At 43.9% G+C, this 13,216-nt stretch overlaps 1 protein-coding gene and 1 long non-coding RNA gene across 7 annotated transcripts in view; both read right to left on the minus strand.

The window, feature by feature from the left end:
* SLC15A2 (solute carrier family 15 member 2) overlaps nt 1–8,490 on the minus strand; it is a 41,322-nt gene extending 32,832 nt beyond the window's left edge. For 2 of the 6 annotated variants that reach the window (XM_052674917.1, XM_052674916.1), the window contains exons 1-3: nt 4,345–5,180; nt 1,030–1,117; nt 269–410 (exon numbers count right to left, since the gene is read on the minus strand). In XM_052674917.1, coding sequence (XP_052530877.1) covers nt 269–410; nt 1,030–1,117; nt 4,345–4,473 — 359 coding nt within the window. In that variant the 5' untranslated portion in view covers nt 4,474–5,180. Of the gene's footprint in view, nt 1–268; nt 411–1,029; nt 1,118–3,249; nt 3,452–4,344; nt 5,181–8,339 lie in introns of those variants that run through there. The other 4 variants (XM_052674919.1, XM_052674918.1, XM_052674922.1 and 1 more) reach the window with 4 other exon arrangements.
* Nucleotides 8,491–11,978: 3,488 nt separating this feature from the next.
* On the minus strand, nt 11,979–12,941 carry LOC128076777 (uncharacterized). Its single transcript, XR_008204647.1, has 2 exons — nt 12,824–12,941; nt 11,979–12,287 (listed from the first exon to the last, which is right to left on the minus strand). It is a non-coding gene; the product is annotated as an uncharacterized LOC128076777 (long non-coding RNA).
* Nucleotides 12,942–13,216: the final 275 nt, after the last annotated feature.

Consider the following 13,216-nt stretch of genomic DNA (forward strand, 5'->3'; position numbering starts at 1 on the left):
GGAAGGAGGGTACAAGAGCATTGTGCTCTGTGATTTAATTTATTGATTTGGATTGCATTGCCTATTGGCCATTGTGTGAAAGAGGAGCACATAACAGCATGAGCAAACACATTAGTTGTTCATCCATTTAGAGAAAAGCTGACCTTCACAAGTGTTTCTTTGCTGCAGCCTGAGCTAGCTCAAAATCAGGAGCACAGGCAGCACTGAACCTCGTGCAGGCTGTGCAGTGTGGACAGATCCTGTCTGAATTAGAGAAGCATCTACTTACTTGTATTTCCCCAACCACGAGTCTGCCATGATAGCTCCAATGACAGGTGTGAAATAACAGAGAGCAGAAAAGGCATGGTACACAGCAGTGGACAGATTCTCATCCCAGTGGAAGAAGCTTATGAAATACAGCGTCAGGACAGCTAAAAGGAAGCAAGCAAAACACATCAGATAATTGACATGCTTCTCTGTGAGTAAGCAGGAAGCTACATCACAGTGACAAGGAAAACAGGGATTTGCATACCAACTATGAGCGCTGCTGTGGAAAAATCTGTGCTTACAGATCTATTCCTCATAATCCCTGACACAGGAAAAGCTCAAATGAGGTATGTGAGTATCAGGCTTCCCTTGTTCATAAACATTTATGTTTAGCTGGAAAATATATTTTCTAGCTTATCACACCTGAGCCTGTAGTTCTGTTTATGCATAATTTCTATTTGCAGATTAGGTGCCTGTATGATTCAATTCTCAGACACAGAGAATGCACGCAACTGAAAGATATCACACACTGGAAAACGAGGTTTGAGACTGAGAATGATACAAAAATTTAGATTGGAAGTGACGTTGGAGGTCTCTAGTCCCAATTTCTGTTTAAAACAGGTCTAGCTTCAGCATCAGAGTGTGTTGTCCATGCCTAATATCCCAAAATACCAATTTACTTTTGAAAGATAATTGAGACCACATAGAGCAGAACTCTGGAACACCAGGCCATCATGTACAGAAACACAAGGATGGGAAATTCTCTTCCCATGGGCCACGTACCTCTCATGCCATAATAGGAGAAGCGCTCGCAGAACTCGTTCACCACAATGAAGGCAATGCTCAGGGGATAGTTGGAACCACAGAGTTTCTAAAGGAAACAGAGCAGAACATATCAGCTTCGTGACAGCTTTCACCCCTGCAACACATCCACACAGCACCTGGGCAGCAGAGAGGAATCCAGTCTGAAACCCAGGTGTTCATAACTGCCTGGCTAGCCTGCAGCTTGAACTCAAGGAAGTGAGGAAACCTCACATCAATCTTTATTTTGGTTAGGGTTCCCTATGAATACACCTGGCAGACCCAGTAAGGAACAGTACAGGGACTCCAGCACTGCCAGCAGCCAACACCCGCCCTGCCCACAGCTCTAGAAACTCCTTTGGAAAGATCCTACTGCCTCTCTGCTGCAACATAACATCCCGCTGAGATGCAAAAAACACCTTCAGATGCATTTTTATCTATACTTCACACAGAGCTACTGCTCTCCCCTGAAACTGCTGCCTTCCCCAGCACCTAGAACATTGCTCCTTCCTCACTGTCAATTGCCCTCAATCTCTGCACCTCAGTTACACCATCTTCACCACTGCATTCACTGCAGCAGAGCATCAGCCACAGCAGCTATTTTATATTCCAAGAATGCTGGCAGAGCTATGGATAATTCAATTTATCAAACAAAAATCAAACAAAAGAGCTATGCGCTTCTCAAACCTATCTGAGCCTGGCTACTTTTTTTTATTGACATCAACTTCACTCCAACTACGATCTGCAGTTTCCAAGTGAAGTGCAAGGAATCTGAACAGCCAGGTCTTACATGACCTTGTGCGAGCCCTCATCCCTCTGCTGCCCACAGTGGTCCCAGCTAAACAGCTGGGAGCTCCTGGAAGCTGCTTGTCTCCACTGCCTCCCACGAGGGACAGCAAGATTTCACAGCTCTGCCAATTAGTGGGAAAGACTGGCTGGGCGTACATGGGGGTGAGGGACGAGGGTGTAAGACTGCCATCTGCATTCACGTCCAAGGTTTTAAACAGCCATGGCATGGACCAGTGGAGTGAGATGAACTCTTCGTATGCATTTCTGTACCTCGTGTCAGAAATAATGAATTCCTGTATTACTTCTCAGAGTCTCAAATGCAAATACAGATAAGAAGATAGATGTGTTTATTGAGGTTTATTCCACCACGAGACTTGAGCTTATTCAGATACCCAAAGCAATGCCTCCTAGGTTAGATGACTAGCTAATTATGCTGTCTTGCTCAAGATTGTACAAGGACCACAGAAGAGAATAAACTGTTAGCTAAATAAAATAAAAACAAAAACAATAACAACACCGTGACTAAACCCATTTCCACTACCTAACCCAGCATCTGTGATATTTTTGTGATTTTTGAAATATTTTCCTCTCACTATTTATGGAATGCCTTATTATTAAGAAACTCTTGGATCCTTGGGTTTACTAGGATAAATATGTAATCATCCATTACATTTACAGTTTGTGCTGAAGCTGTTGTGCTCAGCAGATGGCTACCAAGACAGAGTGGGCTCCCTTGGAAACTGCACTGAAAGCTCCCACTTTTAGACCAGCCTGAAAAATGGCAGCATATATAAGCTGCAAATGCACAAACGCAGAATACTCTCCTCCAACAAGTTCTTAATAACATAGAGGAAAAGCCATAAGGAGGAAATAATGCTTCCTCTGGTTACTTTGTGGCATTTTTTGAAATGGGAAATAAAATGACACAACAGGGACATTTTTCTTCCACTCTTTCCCAGACCTCACTATCAATACTTTGATATTTAATAGCAGTTGATGCAGATACAGAGTGGGACTCCACAAAGCCAAGGCAGCCAGTGTTGAGAACACTGCTGCCTGAACTCACCTCACAGTGCACAAGCCCTGCAGGATCTATCTGCATCAGTGGGAGGTACCACATGCCACGCTATGACCTGGAGTGACAGAAACTCTGGCAGCAGCCCATTCTCAGCTATTCCTGCTCTGGGTTGGGCACCTCCAACAGATGAGTGCACATAAGCAGGAAAAAGAGAGCAGGAGGAGGGACTTGACAGCTAAACCTACCCCAGTGCCTGAGCCAGCACCTTAAGTAACTGCTTACAAAAGCTGAGCAAGGGACTAACAAGCAGGGACAATTTCATCTGGCCTGCACGCCGTGAGACGGCATCAGCGCACACAGAAACACTCAGGTGCTCTCTCTGCTTTATCACTGACCTGCATGGGGCCTGCCTGGGCATCCAAAAGTGGGCAGCCTTCATTCATGGGAAGAGCCAGTTGCAGTATGCTCACTTCTGCAGAGGAGGACCTTGCTCAGCAGAAAGCCCCAGCTAAAGCAAAGAGGCTAAGCCTGGATTCATGAGCACACAGCTACACTGCTGTGCTTAGCTAACCACTGTAAGCCTGGGATGTGCAGGATTACGGAGCTCTTAGAAATACTGTGGAAGTTGACAGCCTGTCTTCAAGAAGAAAAAAAGAAAAAAAGAGGTCATTTAAAGTGCCAGTGGCAGAGATGTTTGCTTGCACTTCTCCCTCTTGCTGATTAGCTGCAAAATAGGACTAAGATTTCAGAGGAGCTCTGAATACCCAATAGTTAATGCCTGCACAGTACTTAAAACAGTGAGCTTAATATCTGGCTTGCTAATGACATCACTGGCTGCAAGAGCAGTTATTACCATACTGTCCTGCGAATCAAAGCAGGTGCAAAACAAGCTTCTTTCTCACCAAAACCAATGTGTACAGTATCTTAGTGTCAAGCCCTCAGCTGAAACAAGCCTGAAAACCTACACAAACATGAGCACTGCAAGGTACAAAAACATTGAATCTGGCTTAACTCACAGCCACTGATGTAAAGCTGAAGCTCTGGCACACGTGTCAGTGGCCTGTCCAAAGTCCCATCCCTCCTTCTGCTTAGCAGCACCTGGAGACCTGTCTCAATGGTGTCATCAAAGGAAGCAAATGCACAACCCAGCTCCCTCCTACCCAAGCATGACAGCCCCTTGCACTTCACAGAAGGAAGTCCTTTCTCAGAAGGAAAGGAGCATTCAAGAAAAAGGCAGCAATGAAAACCCTTACTCTTTTATTTTTCTCCAAGGATGCAAACAGTTCATTTTTTCACTTTAAGCTGCCCTTTCTTAACTTAATCAGGTTAGGGATTTTTGCATGGAGTTGTTAAAGCTTATTTCAACCCTCTGCAAGAAAGGGTGTTTGTCTCTAGCCATAGCACAAAAGAGGAAAGAACAGAGAGATCTTGCAATGTTTAGAGCAAGCTGAGCAGAAAGGAAAGAAAACAAAATCAGCTGTAACACTCACCGGAGATTTTTTCTGAACAGGGAAATCTTTGGGGGGATCATCTCCTGCAGAAATAAAAGTGAACAAACTTTCCTTGGATTCGTTTCTCTGAAAAGTGTTCATCTCCCCTCTCGCCCCGTCTCCCACCATGCTCTGTGGCCGTGGTGAGTTGACTGGGAAGATTTCCAACCTCAGGCATGAAGTTTGATTCAGTTTGAGTTAACCCTAATTGAGCACATTTCTGCAGCCAAGGCAGAAAGGGGAGGGAGGTGCCATGAAGAAAGACAACAGCAGAACTCAGCAAGAGCTGGGGAGCGCAGCCTAAGCCTTCTGCAGGTTGGGGCTGTGAGCACTTTGTGGCACGGACCTCCTGTTTGCTTGGCATGCTCCCAGCTATCACACATGCATCAGCCTAGCACAGCCCTGTATGCTGCACAGATGTGAGCTGAATAAAAATCCAGGGACCCAGAAACCTCTAGAACCTGCTGATTTAGGACCAAAGCATCATAGCATCAGTCCTTCCTCCACTGTGCTAATGTCGGGTTTATTCTGCAGGGGTCCCAGTCCACTGAAAAGCCACGTATTACCCCAAGTCATAACCACTGAAACTCATCACACGAAACCCTTGGACACTGGATGTCATGGTATTAAGTAATTTCTTTGCTGTCCAAGGACCACAGTACCTTGGTATTTCCATACCAATTCCCTGGAACATCCTTGACTTTCCCTATGGGGCAATTTAATTCTGAGGGCACAGACAGCGCCCAGAAGCCTCAAATCCCCTGTAATGTCTCCTTATATCCAAAAGGCCACCTCTGGGATCCCAATGATGCAAATGCTTTCTGTGCTAGATATGGAGCCCCTGGTTCCCAGTAGGCACCCTGGTGTCCCTCCTTCTGCCCTTCCCATGGGAATCCAGGGAGCTCCTTATCAGTATTCCCTGGAGATGGTTGCAATTAGAGCAAAATTCACAGCCTTCCCATTAACCATCCTCAGTGGCTGCAGCTCTGTGGTATTTTGCGTGCAGTTCAGGGTTTTTTCTTCCCCTTCCATTTGGCTTCTTTAAAAGGCAAATGTTCAAAGAATTTTCCCCAATATTTCTTCAATTTTTTGCCAGAAAAATCACAGATCATACCCAGGATCTGCAGTTGGTACAAGAGTCTCATAAACTGATCCCTAGCTCTAGCACCAAGTTGCTGCTAGTGCTTGTTACAATGGAGCCAGATTTGCAGTTGACAAAGTAGGAAAGAGGCATCTGCTCACACCACAGATCCTTAGTTTGCCTTCAGTTCTTGCTAACAAGACATGGAGAACATCTTTGTTAGGCCTGTTTCACAAGCAAGAATGACTTTAAAGTATATTCAAGGCTAAGAGTAACACAAAAAACAGACCGTGTGCAAATTGGTCCTGCCTCCTGCACACCAAGCCAGCACATACTCGAGTCCCGTGAATCTGCTGCCACACTGAAAGCAGCAGAAATATTTCCAAGCCAGATGTCGGTCTCTTACTTGCCAAAACAACTGCAGCCAAGCCCCAGTAGGAGCCTGCTGTGTGAGCAGGGCAAACACAGCAAAGTTTATCAAGGATTACACAAAAGCAAGACAGGAGAGGTTTCAGCATCCCTTGGGTGCAGGGCTCCCATGCTGATGCAAAGAGATGCCTTAATATTACCTTTAGCATCTGCTGCTATGCTTCCCTTGTGTGTACATAGCCCTGTGCTTTACACCGGATAAATAATTTTTCTAATACTAGAATGAAAAAAATGTATCAGTCAGTGGAATTAACATGCTGCTTGTCAAATACAGCACAGAGATGTTTAGGCCATTATCTTTTGGAAGGTTTTCCCAGACAGAAAGGGAGGAAAAAAAAAAAAAAGAATAAAAGAATCCGGTAATAAATGGTAAATCACAGCAAACAGTGAGAATGAGTTAAGGAGAATATATCTGCAAGCAACTCAGATACAAGTTAAATAAAACTTGATAGGAGACCTGTGTGGCTGGGATGAGAATTGGGAAGGAATTGTACCACAAATGGAAATAAGGTGACACTTCTGAAGATGAGTATAAACAAACAGATCGAGCATGGAGCAATAGAGGCTGAAAAGCTACAGCACAAAATGAATTATAGCTAGCAGGGGACACAAAAGGCAATAAGAAAAGGTGTTAGAAACGCTGTAAATATTGGAGAAGGAGGAAGGAAAATGAAAGTCTTATTGAAACTAGAAAACGAGCAAACAAAGGCTGATCGAGAGAAGCCAGAGTAGTTGTGTTCTTTTTGTATGTCTTCACTAAAAAAAAAAAAAAAAAAGCCACAATATACAATATTTGATCCTTCAGTTTTGCTCAAATCATTACAGGCTGATCAAGTTCTCCTTCAAGCAGTGGATGTGATTTTTGAACCAACTTCCTTGTAAGGAACAGAGGCAGGACAAGCTTCACCACTGTCTTCAAAAAGGCAGGTGAGGCTTCACATAAAATATCCATCCAGTGGACAACAGGGAAATTCCTCTCAGGGTAGCTCACAATACTTCCCCAACAAACCAGGAAGGTAGGAAACATGCAGGTTCCCAACTTCTCCACGAGCAAAGAGGACATCGGCACAGCCAGCAGACTGCTTGCATTTATGCCCAGAACTGGGATGGAGAATAGGGCATGAATTCAAAATTTCTATGTGGAAGAAACCATCTTGTGCCTCTGGAATTAATAAGATGAAATTCAGGAAAGACTGCCAAATGCTACCCCAAGGGAAAAAGGCACAGAGATCAACTATTCTCCACTTTCATCATCAATAAGATGAGAAAAATAACTGACTTCAGTAGAGAAGATTTGGGGCCTCTTTTGGCCAAATTTCCCTTCTGCAAGGACGAGGGAGTACTGGCAGAAAAGTGGTGCAGCTGAGGCTGCAGAGTTCAGGCAATCCTTGATGTCTGATATTTAAGAACATATTAGGGACTTGCTCAATATGTCAGGTCCTGTCCCAAAGCAGGCAGACAGATCTGAAGGACTCTGAAGTTTGCTCTTGTGAATTTCCATGAAAAGCCTCTTTTAAACAACTTCAGCTGGTAAGCATGAAAGCAAGTACTGCTTTCTGTAAGATTTTCTTTTTTTCTCCGTTGTCATTCTTACAAGTGGACAACCTGTAAGATGACCCATGCTTAAATGTAATACTCAGCTATCAGGTGCCTTGCATAGCTGTAAGTTTCCATGAATACATTATTTTACAACTTTCAGTTCATCATTTAAATTTTTCAGATCCCTAAATCCACAGGAGAACAATCTGCATTTTTCTTTTGCATTTTCAATTCTTAGATTCTCACTGCTTTATGCTGCAGTGCTGTACACATTAATCTGTTCATACTCAACTGATCCATTCATTTATACCTGCATTCATCTTGCTGTTCAATTCCTTGATTTTCAGCTCAGCCACACTGGTCTCTTTCTAACAAGTCTTATTTTTAATTCACACACACTGGTAATACTTTTATAGTATTCTCACCATTTCTGTGTTTCTCTCCTGTTTCTTTTCCTAAGAAAAAGTTACGAGCATGCCAGGAACTCTTCAAGCCCTGGTCTATCTTCAGGTGGACAAGATAACCTCTCCAGACCACTTCTGGCTTCCTTTCTCCAATTCTTCCATTATAGAAAAGATCATAGCTTAACTTTTTTTAGATAGACCAAGACTGGCTCCCAATCACCCCAGACTCATCCTAAAGTATTTTAAACAAACAAACAAACAAACAAACACACACAAATGTTGATCAACAACAACAAAAAAAAAGATGCCAGAGGTCTTTAGTCCTGCCTCCTTGTTCTACTAGCCTGTTCACTAGCCCTTATAGACTCTAACCTATAAAGGTATGTCAACCAACAACACTAACAATATCAAATACCTAGCTTGTCTTTAAGTGCCTTTTATCTGGTCACTAGTCAGCCTAAACACGTCAGAGAAACTTCTCATCCTTCCTGGTGTCTTTTAGCCTTCAGTTTAGCAAAAGGAATTTCAAGAAATTCTCTCACCAGCTTGGGCTTCTTTCACAGTTTGCAGCTCACTGTCTTCTGCCATTTCTTCTGCTTTGGGTGCACCAGATGAAGGCAGCTATGCTGTGCTTGAAGATGAACCTTGTCGAGCAGTCCTGGCTCTCTCTCACCCTGTTAATGTTTCACTTCACAGCAGCAGTCCTTTGGTCACCAATAAAATAGTTAAACTTTCATTTATTTTCAATCCTGAAGCCAAATAGAAGTCATTTCTGCTCATTCCAAAACATCACAAGAAATCCACCTTTGTACTTGAGTACAGCCTCTTACTGAGGCTGCATGGCATCCTTTGTGGATGTTCACAAGAAATCACATTGTGCTGCAGCTACATATCTTTCAATAAAAGAAATTCTACTAGACAAAAACAGGGACTGGGCCTGTGATGAGACAGGACCTATAGCTGGCAATAAAACCAGACAGATTTGTGAGTCTGTACACCAGCTACAGAACTGGCCTGAACTCTGCACATCTGTTAGCAGTTAACACTGTGAGAAGACACAAAGTTTCATGAGATACTGGCTTCAGTTACTGGTTCCTCACGTGTCATATGGGAATGCAGACATAACATGGATGTGCTGCTCTCCCAGCTTCTTCTTCACCTTAGAGCCATGAGATGACTGGAGGACCCAGGTTCTTTTCTGGCTTGTGTCTGTTGTTTACCCCTTTCTGCGTTCCCCCTATAATGTCCCCTGAACTGCTGTGACGTCCTTTCAGAAAGGCTCTAAGGCATTTTCCTACCAGGAAAAGCCTTGGATGTATTCTGCAGGTAAATGTCACTGTGAGCCACTGCTCTAAGTTTAGCAATAAAGAAGAGTTTCCATAGCCACATGGCCCTGAAGCCACTGCAGCTTTCTTCCCCGTTTCACTGTACTGAAATCCTAGTCCACATCTGCTCAATATACAAATACAGCAAAGGCTACAAACAGATATGCAGTTCCTAACAAACTCTGCTGTCAGCTGAACTAAGGCCGACCAGGGGAACTGGGCAAGGGGACTAGAAAAATACATGAGGAAACACTGAGACACGACTGAATGTTACACAGGCAGCAGAGCTGCTTGTACGCACAGCATTGAGTGGCCTAAGCTGACTTCAGACCAAATTCCAAAATAAAAAGGAAAGACAGCACAGTCAGCTCACGAAAAGATGTTGTTAAGTTGTAAGCAAAGGGAAGAAGCAAAACTTGGAGCTACGAGATATGGTTTAGTAGCTTGTGGTACTAATAGGAATGGGAGGGTGGTTGGACTAGATGATCTTGCAGGTCGTTTCCAACCTTGCAATTCTGTAACTTTATAGCTACCAAAGAGCAGGCTTTTCACACAAGATACATAAAAGTATATGTAGATGGTAAGAAGGATTTAAACCCAGAGTGTAAGATGCGTGGCCAAAATCTAGGGAGCATTAGTCAAATTATGAGTAGATTTACAAAGTGCAGCAAAGACAGCAGCATTAAACTCTGGGCAAGCACTGAGAAAAACAAGCAGAAAGGAGGAATGAGCACTGCAGGCCACATACTGAAATAGAGATGAAAAGATAGAAAGAGAACAGTAAAAATCTTGGAAATGCTTGTGGCTTCTGTTACAAGATTGGTGGGAGGGGAAACACATCAGGAAAGGGCTTTCCCTTTTAAAGGACTTTTAAAGAGACTGTTATGGCATGTAAAAATCAGGATATTTCTCTTCATTTACAGGGAATATTCAAGCAAAACACAGAAATGAAGAAAATCCAGAGCAAAGTACAACCATAAATTTAAATTCATTTCTAGGCTCTCAGGATGGAAACATCACAAAATAGCTGCAAATATTGGAAGCTGGCTCCAGAACAAGACTTGTGGTCTTTTGGAACAGAGCGCTGATTAATAGTAAGTGCCAAGGAAGAATATACTTTACATAGAAAACCAGGAATAATTTAACTATTCAAGTTGTCAGTATAGAGAGAGCCTAAGCGACCTCTTGAATTCATTTCCAACAATTTCCCCCCTGCAAGTTGTATTTGACACTGCGAGGTAAGGCACCGTGCCCTGACTCCCAGCTGACCAGCAGCATTGATTTCTGGAGGTTCAAAACAGAGGAAATGGACACTGAGGTGCTCCAGCCAGTGTGGACCCATGGGCACACATCCAATCCCTGGGACATTTGTATTCTCTGTCCTTCCTGCTTGGCCTTCATCTCCCTCTTTAGCTATTTAAAGCATTTTAAGAATGCAGCTCGTGTCTTAGAGGCAGTCCCTTATTAAAACAATACCTAGTTTTATTGTTCACATAGGTATGTAATGTCTGGGAAGAAAGAAATCAAGAAAAGGAGCACCAAGATAGGCATTAAAGGGAACATGAGCTCACCTTGTAACATCCTACTCAGTGCTGTTTGACTTGTGAGAATACTGAATTCTGAATGGCTTTCTTAATGCCCCTAATGCTAGGCTCTCACATACCCACCACCACAGCTGACTAGCTCTGGCATAACTCCAGCTCTATGATTAAAACCTAGCACTAGAAGAATCCATAGGTTTACCCAGTCCACTTGCCTGAGGCTGGATCATCCATCCCCTTCATGAAGTGAGAAGCTGGGAGGTCACTGCAGCTGGAAGAAAGATGGATGTGGCATGGAAAAACTTTGGAAAAGCACTTGGTGTCTGTTTGGTGAACATTTTCTCCCTGGTGGTAGTGGTAGCAGGTTCTTACTGCTGTAGGTCTCAGGGCATTTCACTGAGCAGATGTCACTATTTCCTCTTCAGAGATCAGCAAAGGAGGGAAAAAAAATGTCCTGATGAAGGCAGACTCTGCTGAAAATTCACGTGTGCCAGATCAGCAGCCTATCCATCAAGCTGCTCTGCCTTTAGTATTATCACAGCAAAGACTGAAAAACAATTGCACAAAGCACCTCAGCCATCTGTAGTCTGTTCCAGCCTCTGGGACAGATACTGCCTTGGGAACAGCCCTTTTCACACTGACCTGGTGGTCTCATACCATCTTCTATCCCATTCTGTGCAAACAGCTGCTTTCACTCTCTTTCTCCTTCAGCAAGAGGCAGCCAGCAGCAAGAAATGCAGGAATTCTGCAACTCCTCTATCCCTTGCAGCCAGTTCTCAGAGATGCTCAACTCTGGGGTCTGCTGGACAGCAAAGGAGGGTTCACAGCTCCTGGATGTGGCAGCAGGACGCTGAGATTCAGTTCTGATTCTGCTACGCATCAGTCACCTTGAGCTAGCCTTAGCTCCACTGGCCATAAAATGAGAAACAAGCAGAACTAATCTCCCATACGTATAGAGGGAACACTTTCAATCATTAATCTGGCCATACAACCAGGAGAATCTCAGGGCAGGCTCTAATTATAGTTTTTCCAGTTTTGTTTTTCACGCACCAACAATAAACAGCCTGATTATTTCCATTCCTTGCAAGCTTCTTTGTGTCAGGACACATAATACACTGCACAATTTCAAATCTTTGCCATCACAGAGAGGTTACTCTCACCATTTCTCAGCACAGCAGATTTTTTTTTTGCTAGAGCTTAAGTTAGATTGCTGTTGCATAATCAGTGTTTCATTAGGGCAAGCTGCCAGGTCAGGGAACATGTAAATCCCTAAAATATCTCTGTCCTGATAGAAATCCCGATCTAATCCAGAGAGATCCCAGCTCTGCATCAGTGGCCACTCCCAGATGCGAGCACAGATAGACACGTTACAACCTTCTGCATTCCTGGGACTGTCATTGCTGCGAGATTTTAATCAGATCCTCCTGGACCTGCTCCCACTTTTGCTACACCCAGGGCCAGGCAGATCAGGGGCTCATCCAAGATCTATTAACTCTGGTTCCCTACACTTTCACAGTGAGCTTGTGGTGACATCCATTCTTTTCTGCCTCCCCGTGCAGGGATTGCTTTGTCACATGGGGAGAGCCAGCAGCTCCAGCAGGAAGAGTAGCTGCGTGGGTTTTCCCTGTATCAAAATCCCAAGGGGGACAGGCATAAAATTAGAGACTTTTCCTCCTTTAAAAAAAAAAATAATAATAATAAATAAAAAATCGGTCTAAACATACAGTCTGAAATGACAGTCTGTAGCACAATTTATTTTGTCCTGGCTATGCTGTGCCCAGGGAGGACTGCTCTCCACTGGCATTTAGGGCAAATCCCCTCAGATTGCAGAGGAGAAAGGTTATACTCACATAAAAGGAGGAGTTCATAAGTTCCCCTTTCTTACACAAACAGCACCCCTGAACAAAGGCACACTTTTCTCATGGGCAACTACAGAGCAGAGCCGCAGGGAAGCAGCCAGAAGCACATCCCATCAGCGGGCAGTGGCACAAGGTATTTCTCCTGCACCCACAGCCTAGATGCTGCAAGCCATTAGAGTTATGCAACTGCAGGCTCAGCACAAGTCCTGCTCCAGCAGCAGGAGGTCTGATGAACCTATTTAAGGACACTTTCACTCGTCAGGCTACTACGGTCATCTTCAAGCCCCTTTGCTTTACTAACCTGTTTCTCAGCAGTTCCTCATGCACTGTAAGGATACAAGCCCTCCACAGATTTCCTTTATCTTCCTGTGGTGTACTTGTTAGATACTGATTGGTCCTTCTTTACATTTATTACTCACCAGCAGCCATTCACACCTGCGTTAGAGTGGAGCAAAATGCCCACACCTGGCAGCCCCAACTGACAATATGGGTTTCCACCACCTCTCACACCTGTGCTGTTCAGTATTCAGCTTTAGGTCTATCCAAGAGCTTCTGCACAGTCTTCACTAAACAGAAGGGACCACACTGGTATTCAGTGACAGAGAAATCCATTAGTGCCAACATTTGTTAGCTTTAATAAAGCCGTGATGAAAAAAGCAGTCACCTTTTACGTGGCCTTTGGCTACATCTAGGA

The sequence above is a fragment of the Tympanuchus pallidicinctus genome, unplaced genomic scaffold (genome assembly GCF_026119805.1).
Source record: "Tympanuchus pallidicinctus isolate F22 unplaced genomic scaffold, pur_lepc_1.0 scaffold15, whole genome shotgun sequence".
NCBI lineage: Eukaryota > Metazoa > Chordata > Aves > Galliformes > Phasianidae > Tympanuchus > Tympanuchus pallidicinctus.